Source organism: Microtus oregoni, unplaced genomic scaffold, assembly GCF_018167655.1.
Source record: "Microtus oregoni isolate MIOR12 unplaced genomic scaffold, Mior012 000071F_ref0000514, whole genome shotgun sequence".
In the NCBI taxonomy this organism is placed as follows: Eukaryota; Metazoa; Chordata; class Mammalia; order Rodentia; family Cricetidae; genus Microtus; species Microtus oregoni.
The window spans coordinates 5,587,681-5,600,065 of record NW_024543978.1 but is presented as its reverse complement, the minus strand read 5'-3'; the positions used below and the strand labels follow the sequence as shown (position 1 = coordinate 5,600,065).

Genomic DNA, 12,385 nt, shown 5'->3' with positions numbered 1-12,385 from the left:
GGGCACATACACAAAGGACGTTCACGTGTCTAGATTTCCCCCTGGACGGAACCACATGCAGTATTCCACAAAAAGGCTGGAGGGCCAGGAGGGGCCTCACCAAGCAGGGCACATCCATGGTGCGGAAGGGACAGGAATGACGGGTACAATTAAGGTCCAGCAGTAGCCCTTGGTGGACTGGCCCTGTGAATGAGACACTGGACAGGAGTGCCCCCACCCTGAGCCCAGAAGGAGGGCACTTCCTCCGTAAGGCATCAGACATTATGCAGGGAAACACAGGGACACCTTGGGGAACAGCAAACTCTGATATCTCTGTGACATTTCAAAGAATCCTCTTTGAGAGAGGAGCCAATTTTAGGTCAACCCTTCCTGGGGAAGCTGCTCTCGACACTGACAGACATGGAGATTTTCTGTCAGGCAGGTCTGCAGAGTTCCAGGCTCAGGTGGGTACCCTATACTTAAAAAAATGTGTACAAACAGGCATGGTGGTCTGAACTCCAAAAGATTTTCAAGTAATAAGAAGTGCTGTATCTAAGATATAGGCCCTCATCTCTTGTTTACACCTCTGTGGATGGGAAGGGGTGGTGGGGTCACCCCCATGAACTGCAGAGACTCCTGAGGCATGCCCCTGCTGAACCCCAGGGCACCTCACTACACACACCCCCTTTTCTCTTGTATTCCCGTAGGACTGGACAGCTATCCTTATCACACCTCATGCAGACAAACGCTCACCTCAGAAACAACCGTTTCCAGGTAGAAGGGAATGGCGCCAGTGAGAGAAGGCAAGGCATTCTAGAGCCTGAGGTACGGGCTCGTGTTGGCTTCCTGGGGGGACATGGGCAACTGTCCCTTCCCATCTTGGCTTGACTATTAATTGGCTTCTTGAAGTGAGAAATCAATAAGGTGAACATAGATTGTCTGAGGTCGAGTGCTAACACCCTGGGCCTTTCCTGCATGCCGGCATAGACCTGCATACACACCAGCCTTGGAACACTGGTGTCCAAGCCCCTTCTGCAGGAAATTAGCCGCTGGGTCCCCCTCAACTCCCACCGCCGCCCGGTACCAAATGAACAAAGTAGTTCTGGCTTTGGGGCACACCTTACCCCTTCCACTGAACCTTCACAGTTTTTATGCTTTAAGAGGAAGAAAAAAAAAAAAAACTAAGATTCCTTCGGTAACAGTTTATTTTCATATTGGGAAAGGCATCTGAAATCAGGTGCCTCTGTGGGGGCAGTCCTGACTCAGCTGTAACCCAGAGGGACGATGTGGGTCCCCCTTCGGCAGGAATGTGTAACTGCTCACAGCCGATCTGGACAGAAGCATTCGACTGGCTTGCAGGTGCAGGACTCTGGGAAGCCTGCCTTTCTTGCACAGGGGGCCCCTCTGAGACCCGGAGGGGAACCTCCACTGCTCTGTTCAGACTGAACTCAACATTTCTCCTTCAAGTCTCAACACACTCTAGAAGTTTCCATCAAACAAGCACTGATATATTATATTAAAAAATAGTGCAAAATCTCAACATTTATATAAATAGCTCTAAACCTCTGCTTTGTAGGTTTTTTTTTCTTTACAAGGTAATACACACTTTCGGAGTTGGCACTCAAAAATTTGCCATTTTTTTTCTCTTCTAGTTCAGAAAACAACTTTTTTTTTTAATAGGCCTCTTCTAGTACAAAAATACTCCTGCTCTCCCACATACAGTGTCTCTTATCTTATAGATATTTATATATATATAATATTGCAGATCTTAAACAAAGGTTTTGTGCAAATATGTCTTTAAAGTTAAGTGAAACCATCATAAACAAAAAGAAATTAAGCATTCACGCACGGAGCTCAACTAAGAACAATGAGAAAAGACTAGTGGAGGGTTTTCTCTTCTGCCTTCAAGACGCGGCTCGACAAAGAAACGTGGTAATTTTTTTTTTTTGCAAGCTTTCTGAGCTTCTGCATTCAGACCACACAAAACATGTAAATATTTATACACATAGAGGAGAGCTGGCACATGCCAGTGTGTCCCCTGCCTTCCTCTCTCTTCTCTCTTAAGTGCAGAGTGTTTTTGCCATTTTGCCTACAGGTGCCCCGGTTCCCACTCTTAGAGGGGGTGACCTTTTTGTTTTTCCTTCTCCTTGTTCTCCAGGGGGGCAATGTGAGGGTGATGGAGCCGGGTCCCCTCTAGCAGGGAGGGCGGCCCGTGACTCTGCTGGTGCTGGAAGGAGGACCCTGGATAGTGACCGATGACCTCACTGTAGGTGGGGGGCGGCCCCTCCATGCGCCCACCACTGCCGTAGCAGGTAGCGCTGATGCCCGAGTTACTGCTGGGGGGGCAAGGGCCTCCCAGCATGGTGCTGTCCATAAGGTCGCTGTCGAAGATGGTCCGATTGGGAGGTGCGCGCACAGACTCTCGGTTCAGCTCCAGCTGTTGTTCAGGGTCCCGGAGCTGGAGGGTGCAGGGACCCTGGTAGGGTGGGGGCTCCTCCCCATCAGACAGTGAGATGGTAGGTGGCAGGGCAATCTCCTGCTGCAGGTAGGGGTAGGTGGGCTGGAAACGGCTCCGCTGGACGAAGGGGGGCACAGCCAGGCGGTCAGTGGGTCGAGGAGGGACATAGACCTGCGGCTGGAGGAGGGAGAATAAGGTCAGGGAGGGAGGCAGACTCAGATTGGATCCCCAGATTCAGAGACTGAGCTGTGGGCTCAGTAGGGGCTGCCCCAGGTAAACCCCTGGAAGCCCCTAAAAACAGGGCCAGCTGTAGATGCTGCTGGGGACCCCCCTGGAATCAGGGAGTGTGTGTGATGCTGGACAAGGTCCCAGCCTCTGAGAGCAAGGGGTACCACAGGAGGGAAGGTGGGGCTTGGTCTTACCTCTGACATTCCGGCCGACACCGTACTCTCTGAGGGCCACAGGCATCCTTCCTGTAGAGTGGAAAAGGGTACAAGATCAACCAACAGTGGATGGAGCCGTTGACACAAGGTTCCACCCATCCTAGATGCAAACTTTTTGTCCTGAAGTTTTGGGCTCACCCGCTTCTCATCCTCCACCCTCCCACATCTGTGAGGGCAAGGACAAGTCCACCATGGCCTCCTTGGCTTCTCCTGAAGCTCCTGTTGCTGCCCTGTCAGGCTTTCCAAAGCACACACCATCTTTGAGGTGGTACCTGCTCTCAAAACCTGCAGGCAGCTTTCTCTGGGCATTAGAGCAAATCTGTAATTGGCTTAGAAGGAAACCCAGCATGGCCTTCCCGCCTGCCTTCTCTTCCAGAACTGTTTGTTCCCTACAAGATCTTGCCTAGAATGTTTAGGTTCAGCACCTGAACATGTGGATACATACATTTGGCTGGAGAGGTGAATAAATTTAATGTTGAATGTGACAATCACCTGACCCTCAGGGTACAACAGAAAGTGACAGGTGCCACCACTACCTCCCCCAACTCATAGAAACCAGGTAAGGCATGTCTCAGCATGCTAAGCACATGCTACAAGGCCTTTAGACTGTCCACGCCACTGTGGGACCAATTTCCTGTGGATGTTCAGTGCCCAGGTCTCTATAGAGCAGTGGTTCTCAACTTGTGGGTCGCAACCCTTTTGGGCGCCACACATCAGATATCCTACATATTAGATATTAGCACTACGATTCATTCAAAATTACAGTTATGAAGTAGCAATGAAAATTATTTTATGGTTGAGGTTACAACACATTAGGAACTGTGTTAAAGGGCCACAGCGTTAGAAGGTTGAGAACCACTGATCTTGAGTCTCAAACATCTTTATCAATCAACAGACACGGAGTCATTTGTGTGATGATTGTCACTCATAAGCTCATGTCCTCTGCTGTGGGATCTCGGGGGGGGGGGGGGGAACTGAGCTGCCCTGAGTGTAACTTACTCAGGTGTAATTCCCAGCTTGGGGAAAGGATACCTTAATTTTGACTTCATTGATATGTACCTACAGAAATAATACACTCGAATACTCAAAGGCTACAATCTTGTCAAATAGCAGCTGACATCCCATCATCACAAACCAGGTGATGAACACACCCTTCTTTCATTCTAACACTGCTCTGGACAGCTACTTCCTAGAGTTTGGGGAAGAAGTCTCTCCCTGAGCGTCAGAGGCTCGCAGTTTACCCAGTGGCCACTAGGCGGTTCCGGGGACAGCACCTGCAGGCAGACATTATGTCTCTTTCCTATAGAGAATGGCCCTGGCTACCTTTAAGTTGGACAAGCCAGACCCACAGGTGTCTCCTCCCAGCTCCCCCCTGCTGTCCTCACCCCAATCACTGGAGCCTCCCTCAGCTCTCCCTCCCACAAACAGCCTCATGGTTCACTTGCCTGGGTACCTCTGCGTTCTGGATGGTGAAGGCCTGAACTAGCCTTCCAGGCCTGTCTTGCAAATAAAGTCAGGCGCACACTTAGGGAGATGGGAGCTGAGATTCTGACAGGCCTCACAGGCTGCAATCCCAGGGTCCTGACTCTGCTCTGTCTCTGCTGACCCCCACACAGGGCCTACTCCTTCCTACCCACATCCTCCCCTAAATCTACTGAGATTCTTTTGCATTTCCTGTGGCTTTCGGGATGAACAGTCAGCCCCAGCCACCCTATGCCACTCCAGCAAACCGCGGCCCTCACATGCGCACCTCCGGACCTCCGATCCCAGCTGCCCTGGCTAATCTTTACTGTCAGTCTGTCCTAGTCTGTCATGACCTAGAGTCACCTAGAAGGAGGAATCTCCACTGACAAACTGCCGGAATCAGAGTGGCCTATTGCCAGCTGGTGAGATACCGTCTTGACTGATGACTGAGGAGGAGGGCCCAGCCCACTGTGGGTGACACCATCCTTGGGCACGCTGAAGAAAACTAGCTGAGCATGCGCTGGAGAGTGAGACCGCAAGCAAGGCCCCTCCTTGGTTTCTGCTTCAGGTTCCTGCCTGAGTTCCAGTCTGACTTCCCTGAGTGATTGAACTGTGACCTGGAAGTGAAAACTGAAGTACCCCTCTTCCTCATCTAATGCCACCTTCGGTCACAATGTTTCATCAGGGCAACAGAAAAGCAGACCCGAACACTGGCTCTTTCCCTTCCTACACACAACCGCGCCTTCCCTGCCCACCGTGGCCTGTCTTCTGCAAAGCCGCAGTTGTGCCGGGAGGGGCTACCCTATCCCCCATGCGAGCATCTAGTGTGGTTCACAGCTCATGCCTACGTTACAATCACTGACCACCACTTACCCATCACTTTGTGTTCCCTAACCCTAGGGCTTCAGGCGGCTACTGTGGGGAGGAGGAGGACAGTCCCAGCCAGGAGTGACGAAGGCTCTTCCTTGCTCCCGACACTGGCTAGGAGCTGTGGGTGTGGGCTGCTGTTCTGTGATTACTTCTCACTTGGGTTGCCCTGGTTCACCACAGCATCTCCACAACCTCTCCCAGGAACAGGAGTCTGCCCGCCATTTCCGCGAAGCGTCAGAATAGCATTTCCGTATGCATGAACTCTCAAAGGCTAACTAAAAACACTGTATCAGAAAAAATAAACTTGGAATAGTTTCTGCTTTGTTAAGCCCTAATAACTCACAGACACTAACAGGCAGGGTTGAGTGCCAATAAAACTTTATTCACAAATCCAGGCATACAGTCTTTGGGCCAGGCCAGCTGATGAGGCCTGAAGATGCCCACCTGAGTCCAACTCCAGACTGAGAGCTACTACCTGCCCAGAAAGTCCCTTCAGGCTGCTTCTAGGTGGGCATCTGATGCTCCCCTCAGCTCCACAGTGACAATCGTTCCCTCCCTGTGGGCAAGTAGTCGCCATCAAATTTTGCAAGGCAAACCTCTGGCAGGTGAGAAGCTGGGACCCACCCTGATGCAGGCTGAGAAAGACCTGAATCTTTAAAGCTGGGTCTGGATCTAGGCCTGAGCTCCCACTCACTCTCGCTGACCCCTGGATCTGGTCTTACTATAGTTTTGCCTTTGGCCCCAGAACACAAACTCTTGGCAGGCTGGGCTCCATGGGGAACAGGAGACCTAGGCCAAGGGCTGATGAGAAGATAAAAGCCCGGCTTCATCCTAGCTGAGCTCCTGGTCTGAGGTTAACCTCACTGACAAACCACGCTCCCCAGGGGAGCCTCCGCTGAGGAGGTGATACCTACAGCCAGGTGCAACGTAACAGGCACAGGCTGTGAGGGGTGGACAGGAAGTCAAGGTAGGGACCGGGTGTCTCAGTGGACACCTGAAGGACAGCCTGTGCTTAGGAGTGGGCATGCGCATCTCCCCTGCACCTGACTCTCATGCTGATAACGTGGGAAAAACACTCAGAGAGCGACTCGGTCAGTGTGAAGGCAAGGGCAGGAAACAGCTGAGGCCTTCAGCCAGGCAGGTCTGGGTTCTGCTGTTCTGCGCCTAGGGAGAGGTGACCTGCACATGGGCAGGTGTACTGAGATGTAGGAGAGGACCCCCAACTCCAAAGTCACCGTGAAAAGTAGTCATTGCCAGAGACACCCAAGGGGCAAGGCCTGGAGGGGCGGGTGAGCCCAGTGAGACACACAGAGCCCAGGCAGACAATTGTACCCAGGTCTCTCTGGGAGGTCACAAGGCCTGGAGACACCTCAAATGCACTATGTCAGAAAGAGGGAGTCCCAGGGGAACGTCACCTTCTGCTCCAGGCCTCCCCTGGGCTCCCTGTTTATGCAGCCAGGTGGCTCTGGGGACAGAGTGAAGGAGACACTCTCCCTGTGGCCCAATGTCTTGTCTGTCTCAGCAGCTGAGCTCAGGTGTCCATGCAGAACAAGCTCCTCTCCCTCTGCCATCTGCTCCCGGTGCCCCTCTGTGGTCGCATTTCACACTCTTGGCTAACCACACCCCACATGACGCTGCCATGAAAGCTGTCTGGCCTTAGGCAAGTGCTCCACTTCTCTTGAGCCCCAGTTTCTCCTCTGCGAGGGAGTGAGCCCTGGACTTCACTCGCGGCTGGTACTACTTGCCAGGCAGATGGCAAAGCCTGTTGCTAGGTGACAGAGATAACAAATGAGGCAGGTGAGCCGGGGCATGGCAGGCAGGATTCCTATACGGCAGGTGCCGGTTCTGCCCTCAGGGTGTGGGTCTGCCTGTCTGTCACGGCGCTTGCCCCATGAACTGGTGACGCACTGAAACAGGGCCTGACGTAAGCGGAGATGCCCAAACCTGCCAGCGACGGCCCTGCTGTCTCGGGCGATGGCCAGTTCTGTCTTGGCTTAGCTCTTAGACTCTAGTTGCCTCTGCCAGCCTGGGACATCCCCCAAAACTGGGGCACTCTGCCCAGCGTGGCTGATCTTGTCCCATCCTCCCAGCACCTGCTGAGCCATCCTGGAGACGACTGTCCCCACTGTCCCCTGGGATTATACACATGCTAGCTCCCTCCTGCCACTGCCTGCTTGCCCAGAGAGCAGCTTCCTATCCTGCCTGCACTGTGAACCGCAAAGGGGCTACGTCCCCCTTCCCCTCACTGTCACTGATGGTGAGCACCTGAGGGCAGGACAGAGGCTCCCAAAGGGGTCCGATGTCACAGTCAAGAGGGCAAGTGCCACCCACAGGACCACCCACAGGAGACGACTACTCAGGAGTGGCTCTGGAGTCCAGTGGGATGTGGCTGGGTCCAGGAAGTCCCTGAGGCTCACGGTACTAATGGATCAGTACTAATGCATAAGCTTGTGTCAGCCAGGGTCCCCTCTGGTACAGTATGACCGTTCTCAGTACTGCAGAGGATGGTTCTAGGATCCCCAGAAGTAGCAAGACCAGTTTTGCTCAAGCGCTTCACTAGTATGCGTGCGTGTGTGCGTGTGCATGTGTGTATACACACACTTGTTTGCATAGAGACCAAGTAGCCCCTCTGGGTACATTAAGTTACTCTAGTGACTGACTGCCCCCTGGTAGGATGTAAGTAAATGACCTGCAACTAGTTACCCAGCATCACTCAGGCTAACAAGGGGCTCGGCACACACGGGGGCGCTGGCTTCTTGGGCTCTGAGGATGGCTGAACTCCAAGACCCTGAACTCTGACCCCAAGGCGAGCTGTACTTGGTCCTCCCTCCTTCTCAGGAGTGCCATGTCTCCAGCTATAAGACTGGACCTCAGAGCTGCTCCCTTGTAGCTCTCACCCACAGCGTCCCCCAGATCCGCAAGTCCCTTATGTGGTGTCCCTGCCTGTGTATGATCCTCTGCCATCCACAGCCCTGGGATGGTCCTGGCTATCTTCTGTGCCAGGGGAGCTTGGGCACACAGGGAACCCTCAGCAGAGAGCTGGCGGGTGAGGAGGTGTCACGTGGATGAGGTGGCCTTCCAGCCAGAGAAGCCTGGTTTACCGTGCCAAGCCTGAATTACTCAGGAGGAGCCTTTCCCGGCTCATCACACCTGAGGAGCCAGATGAGACTCGGGCCCCGGGAAGAGGCCTCTCGGGTGTCCACCTGCTTCCATGGCCTCCGTACTGGTGGCTGGCATGTTGACGAAAGGACAGGACTGCCACCTCCTTCTATCTAGGTCACGGCCACAAGACTGGGGGAATCCTTCCCACACCTCTGTCCTGGTGGGCACCCAGTCAAGCACCAGCTGTCCCTTTGCTCTGTCTTCATCTGGCTTCTCAATGGCCTTGGGAGGCCTGACCTGTCTCTATACACCCTAGCTGTCTTTCCTTAGCTGTCTTCCATCTCCCCACAGCCCTGTATATAACCGTGGAGGTTAAGATGCCTTGCAAGGCGGAGTTCCTCAGAGACGCTTTGGGGAGCCCACAGAATTGTACCTGACACTTCCTGCTCCCTCTGGGAATACAGCAGAAGCCTCTCGGCTGCTGTGGTCCCGGGGACCGCTGGGCATTCAGGCTCAGGCACAGCGTCACATCTGCCCTGAAGGTGCACATTCCTTCAGCCCAGACTTCCAGTCACCCTTGGGGCCCAGAGCATGCTGCAGAGCTGGATCCACCTAGCAGTTCTTGTTCTGTGACGGGAGGAGGCCAGGAGACACCCAAGCAGGGCACGGTGGTTGTTCCCTCAGTGCTCAGTGCAGATAAAAACCCAGGCCGCAGCCCCAAGAGTCACTTACTGAGGACAGTCCGTCGTCTCTCCTCCTGGCCTGGCTGTGCCGGCTGATGAAGGAGCGGGCGGATAGCTTGTAGTGGTTCAGCAGGCATGTGATCACCACCACCATTACCATCATCACCACCACGATGACCACTATCTGCACGAACTCCAGCTCCGCTGTGGGGCAGAAAGATACGGCAGACTTTAGGACCAGGCGGCCTCCAAAGGCTCCCATCGATGTAAGGCTGAGAACTCAGGCCCAGGGAAGACAGCTCAGAGACCCTGTCCAGGAAGTGGCCTGGCACCAACCACGGACATGCATGAGGACACAGTCTCAGTCCTCAGAGATGCCAGGCATGGTCAGGGTCTCAGAAAGGAATTTGTGTTTTAGATCCCTTGTAGCCAGGGTCCTTGATGTGGGGAAGAGGGAGCTCATGAGGGCCAAGGGAATACTGGGTAAAATGTGAACAGAAGCAAGGGCAATACAGAGCATGAACACACACAAGGTCAGTCCAATGCAGGGCTCTCCAGTATGCTAGCCACACTCACATACCCCAACAAGCAATGTTTCAACCTTCCCACCCACAAAACAACAAACCAATGCTCTTACACACCCCAGCCCTCCCCGCCACCAGCATTTCAAACCGCCAGCGTATCCCAAAATAACATCCCAAGACTCCTACACACCCCAGCTCCCCACCAACTTCCCACCCTCCTACACACCCCCAAACAGCCCAATATTCCAACCCTCCAACATCTCTCCATTTCCCAAACAACAGCCCAGTGTTTCTATGTCAACATTCTTCCATACTAACACCCAAACCCTCCTAAACACCCCAAAATAGCAGTCTTATACCCCAAGGTTCTTCATCGCAACTTTCCAACCCTTCTACACTCCCCCAAACAACAGCCTAGGGTATGTACATCCTGTATACTCCAACACCCCATGATGGGATGACATCTCAAACACCCCAGTCCTTCTATATCCCTCAAAACAGCTTACCACTCATGCCCACACATCTACACAGCTCACCGCTCTTACCCACGCATCTACACAGCCCAACACTCATGCCCACACATGTACACAGCTCACCACTCATGCCTACACATGTACACAGCCCAACACTCATGCCCACACATATACACAGCTCACCACTCATGCCCACACATGTACACAGCTCACCACTCATGCCTACACATGTACACAGCCCAACACTCATGCCCACACATGTACACAGCTCAACACTCATGCCCACACATGTACACAGCTCACCACTCATGCCTACACATGTACACAGCCCACCACTCATGCCCATGCATCTACACAGCCCAACACTCCTATTCACGCATCTACACAGCTCAACATTCCCACATGCACCCCCAACATTCCACTGCAATTCTGACACTCCAGCAAATACCCCAGTAAGCCAATGGGCGGACCCTGCTTCACACCTCAGACACCCCAGGAAACACAAGACAATTCACACACAATACACAGCCACACAGATAACTCGTGAGCACACACATCACACAGCCACACAAAGGATACCCTATAGTCCCACACACCACACAGGGTCATGGCCAGAGACTCCTAGCAAAGACACAGCTCTGATATTAAGGTCCTCCTTTGTTTTTCTTCCTGTTTTCGGTTTTGGTTTATCTCTCCCCAGAAAGAGGAAAAGCCCTCAGGTACTGGGAAGGGAAGAAGCTTTTTTGACACTGTAAGTGGGCAGTTCTGCTGAGTCTGGTGGCCGAGACTCAGCAGCTGGCCGCAGCTGGTACCAACAGTGCGCTCCCTCCGCCCCCCGCCCAGCAACAGGCAGGATGCCAGGAGCACTACAGGGCACTGGAGTCGGCAGACCACAGTCAACCCTGAAGGCCCTGCTGTAGGTGGGGGCACAGTGATATGCCTCCCCGCCTTGGAGGGAAAACTTGGGGGGAGCACTCCCTGATGCAAAAGACGGAAGGGACCCCAAGGCAACAAGTTCAGTTGCAAGGGTAATTTAGTTCTGTGCTGACCAGAGACAGGAACTGAGGAGGGGCTGAAAGCCACCTTATGCCCAAACCTCAAACCCGAGCAGGATCAACCCTCTCCCATTGCTTCCTCATTACCCTGATCAGGACATCAAACAGCACACTCAAGGTGGGCACTTTACTGGGAATGGATAGAAGCTCACAGGCTCTCTCAGTCTCCCACTGTCCCAGGCTATCCCCTCAGTCCCAGTCAGTCCCCAGAATACCTGTTCCCCACACCCCACAGTTGCTCACCAGACCCGCAGGTCCGTCACACCACGGGCCACTGTGTGTGCTATGGCAACCATCTAGGCAGGACCCACTCCGCTGCTGACAGTGTGAAGCTGAGACTGACCTTCCCCTGACAGTAAGCGTTTTCTCAGGCCCCATGGAAGGGCAGAATCTTAAGGTGAAACACAGAGTCGTGAAGGAGATCACAATTCCAAGTGGCCACAGCTGAGACTCCAAACCCAGCCCTGGGTTCAGCTGGAGCTTCTGAACTAGGCCCATTCTCACCTCACCCTGGAGGAGCCAGGTGGGGGTATGGTGGAGAGGGTTCTGTTGGGGTTCACCCATGCCTCAAATAGGGACCCCCTCTAGTGGTCCCTACAGAGCCCGAATAGGGCCATGGTGAGGAAGGCCAGGTCACTGCAGGAGAGGCAGGGCCAGGGCTAGGCAGCTAGGCCTGAATGTGCTGGGCACTCACGTCTGGCCGAACCCAGGATAAAGCTGTGCATTCAAGGGACACAGGGCCTGCTTTGTGCAACACCCACACTCCCCCAAAAGGCCCTCAACCCCCCCCCCCCAACTCTGCACTCCTCACCCTGGCCTGAGACACCCCTTCTGGCTGTCTCCGGGGCTTCTGCCCACATCAGGCCAAAAGGGAGCAGAGCGGGGAGATGTAGGCAGCCTTTGTTCCTGCCCTCTGGCAGCCCGAGGGACTGGACAGGCTACTACACTCCTCCTGGGGTGGTCTGGGGCCCTGGGAAGACTGGTGGGACAGGAGCTGAGGCAGCAGGGCTGGCAGAAGCTGACAGGATGTGGGGACAATGGACGAGGCCCCTGCAGGGCCAGTTGGGTTTGACAAGTCTGGGTTCCTGTGTCCAGAAAGTGGGATAACTGCTCCCTCAGTGAGGGGAGGACTCTGTGCACACACACGTGACCACCTGGTCCCACGACTACCAACCTGAAGCAAGACCCAGACCCAGAAAACTCATATAAGCCAGGAGAAGGAAACACGAATCCAAAACAAGAATCCGAGTCCATGGGGATGTCTATATCAAGGGCTTGTGTTAGATGTGGCTGGCCACTGGGCAGGACAGAAAATGCCCTCAGCAGGGCAGGGT

General features: G+C 53.9%; 1 protein-coding gene across 1 annotated transcript in view; it reads right to left on the bottom strand.

Annotated features, from left to right (window-relative positions):
• Positions 1 to 1,166: 1,166 nt before the first annotated feature.
• Pmepa1 (prostate transmembrane protein, androgen induced 1) overlaps positions 1,167 to 12,385 on the bottom strand; it is a 51,363-nt gene continuing 40,144 nt past the window's right edge. Inside the window, exons 2-4 of the mRNA XM_041641747.1 lie at positions 9,049 to 9,203; positions 2,860 to 2,910; positions 1,167 to 2,614 (exon numbers count right to left, since the gene is read on the bottom strand). Of these exons, the coding sequence (XP_041497681.1) occupies positions 2,093 to 2,614; positions 2,860 to 2,910; positions 9,049 to 9,203 (728 nt within the window). The 3' untranslated portion in view covers positions 1,167 to 2,092. The remainder of the gene's footprint in view (positions 2,615 to 2,859; positions 2,911 to 9,048; positions 9,204 to 12,385) is intronic.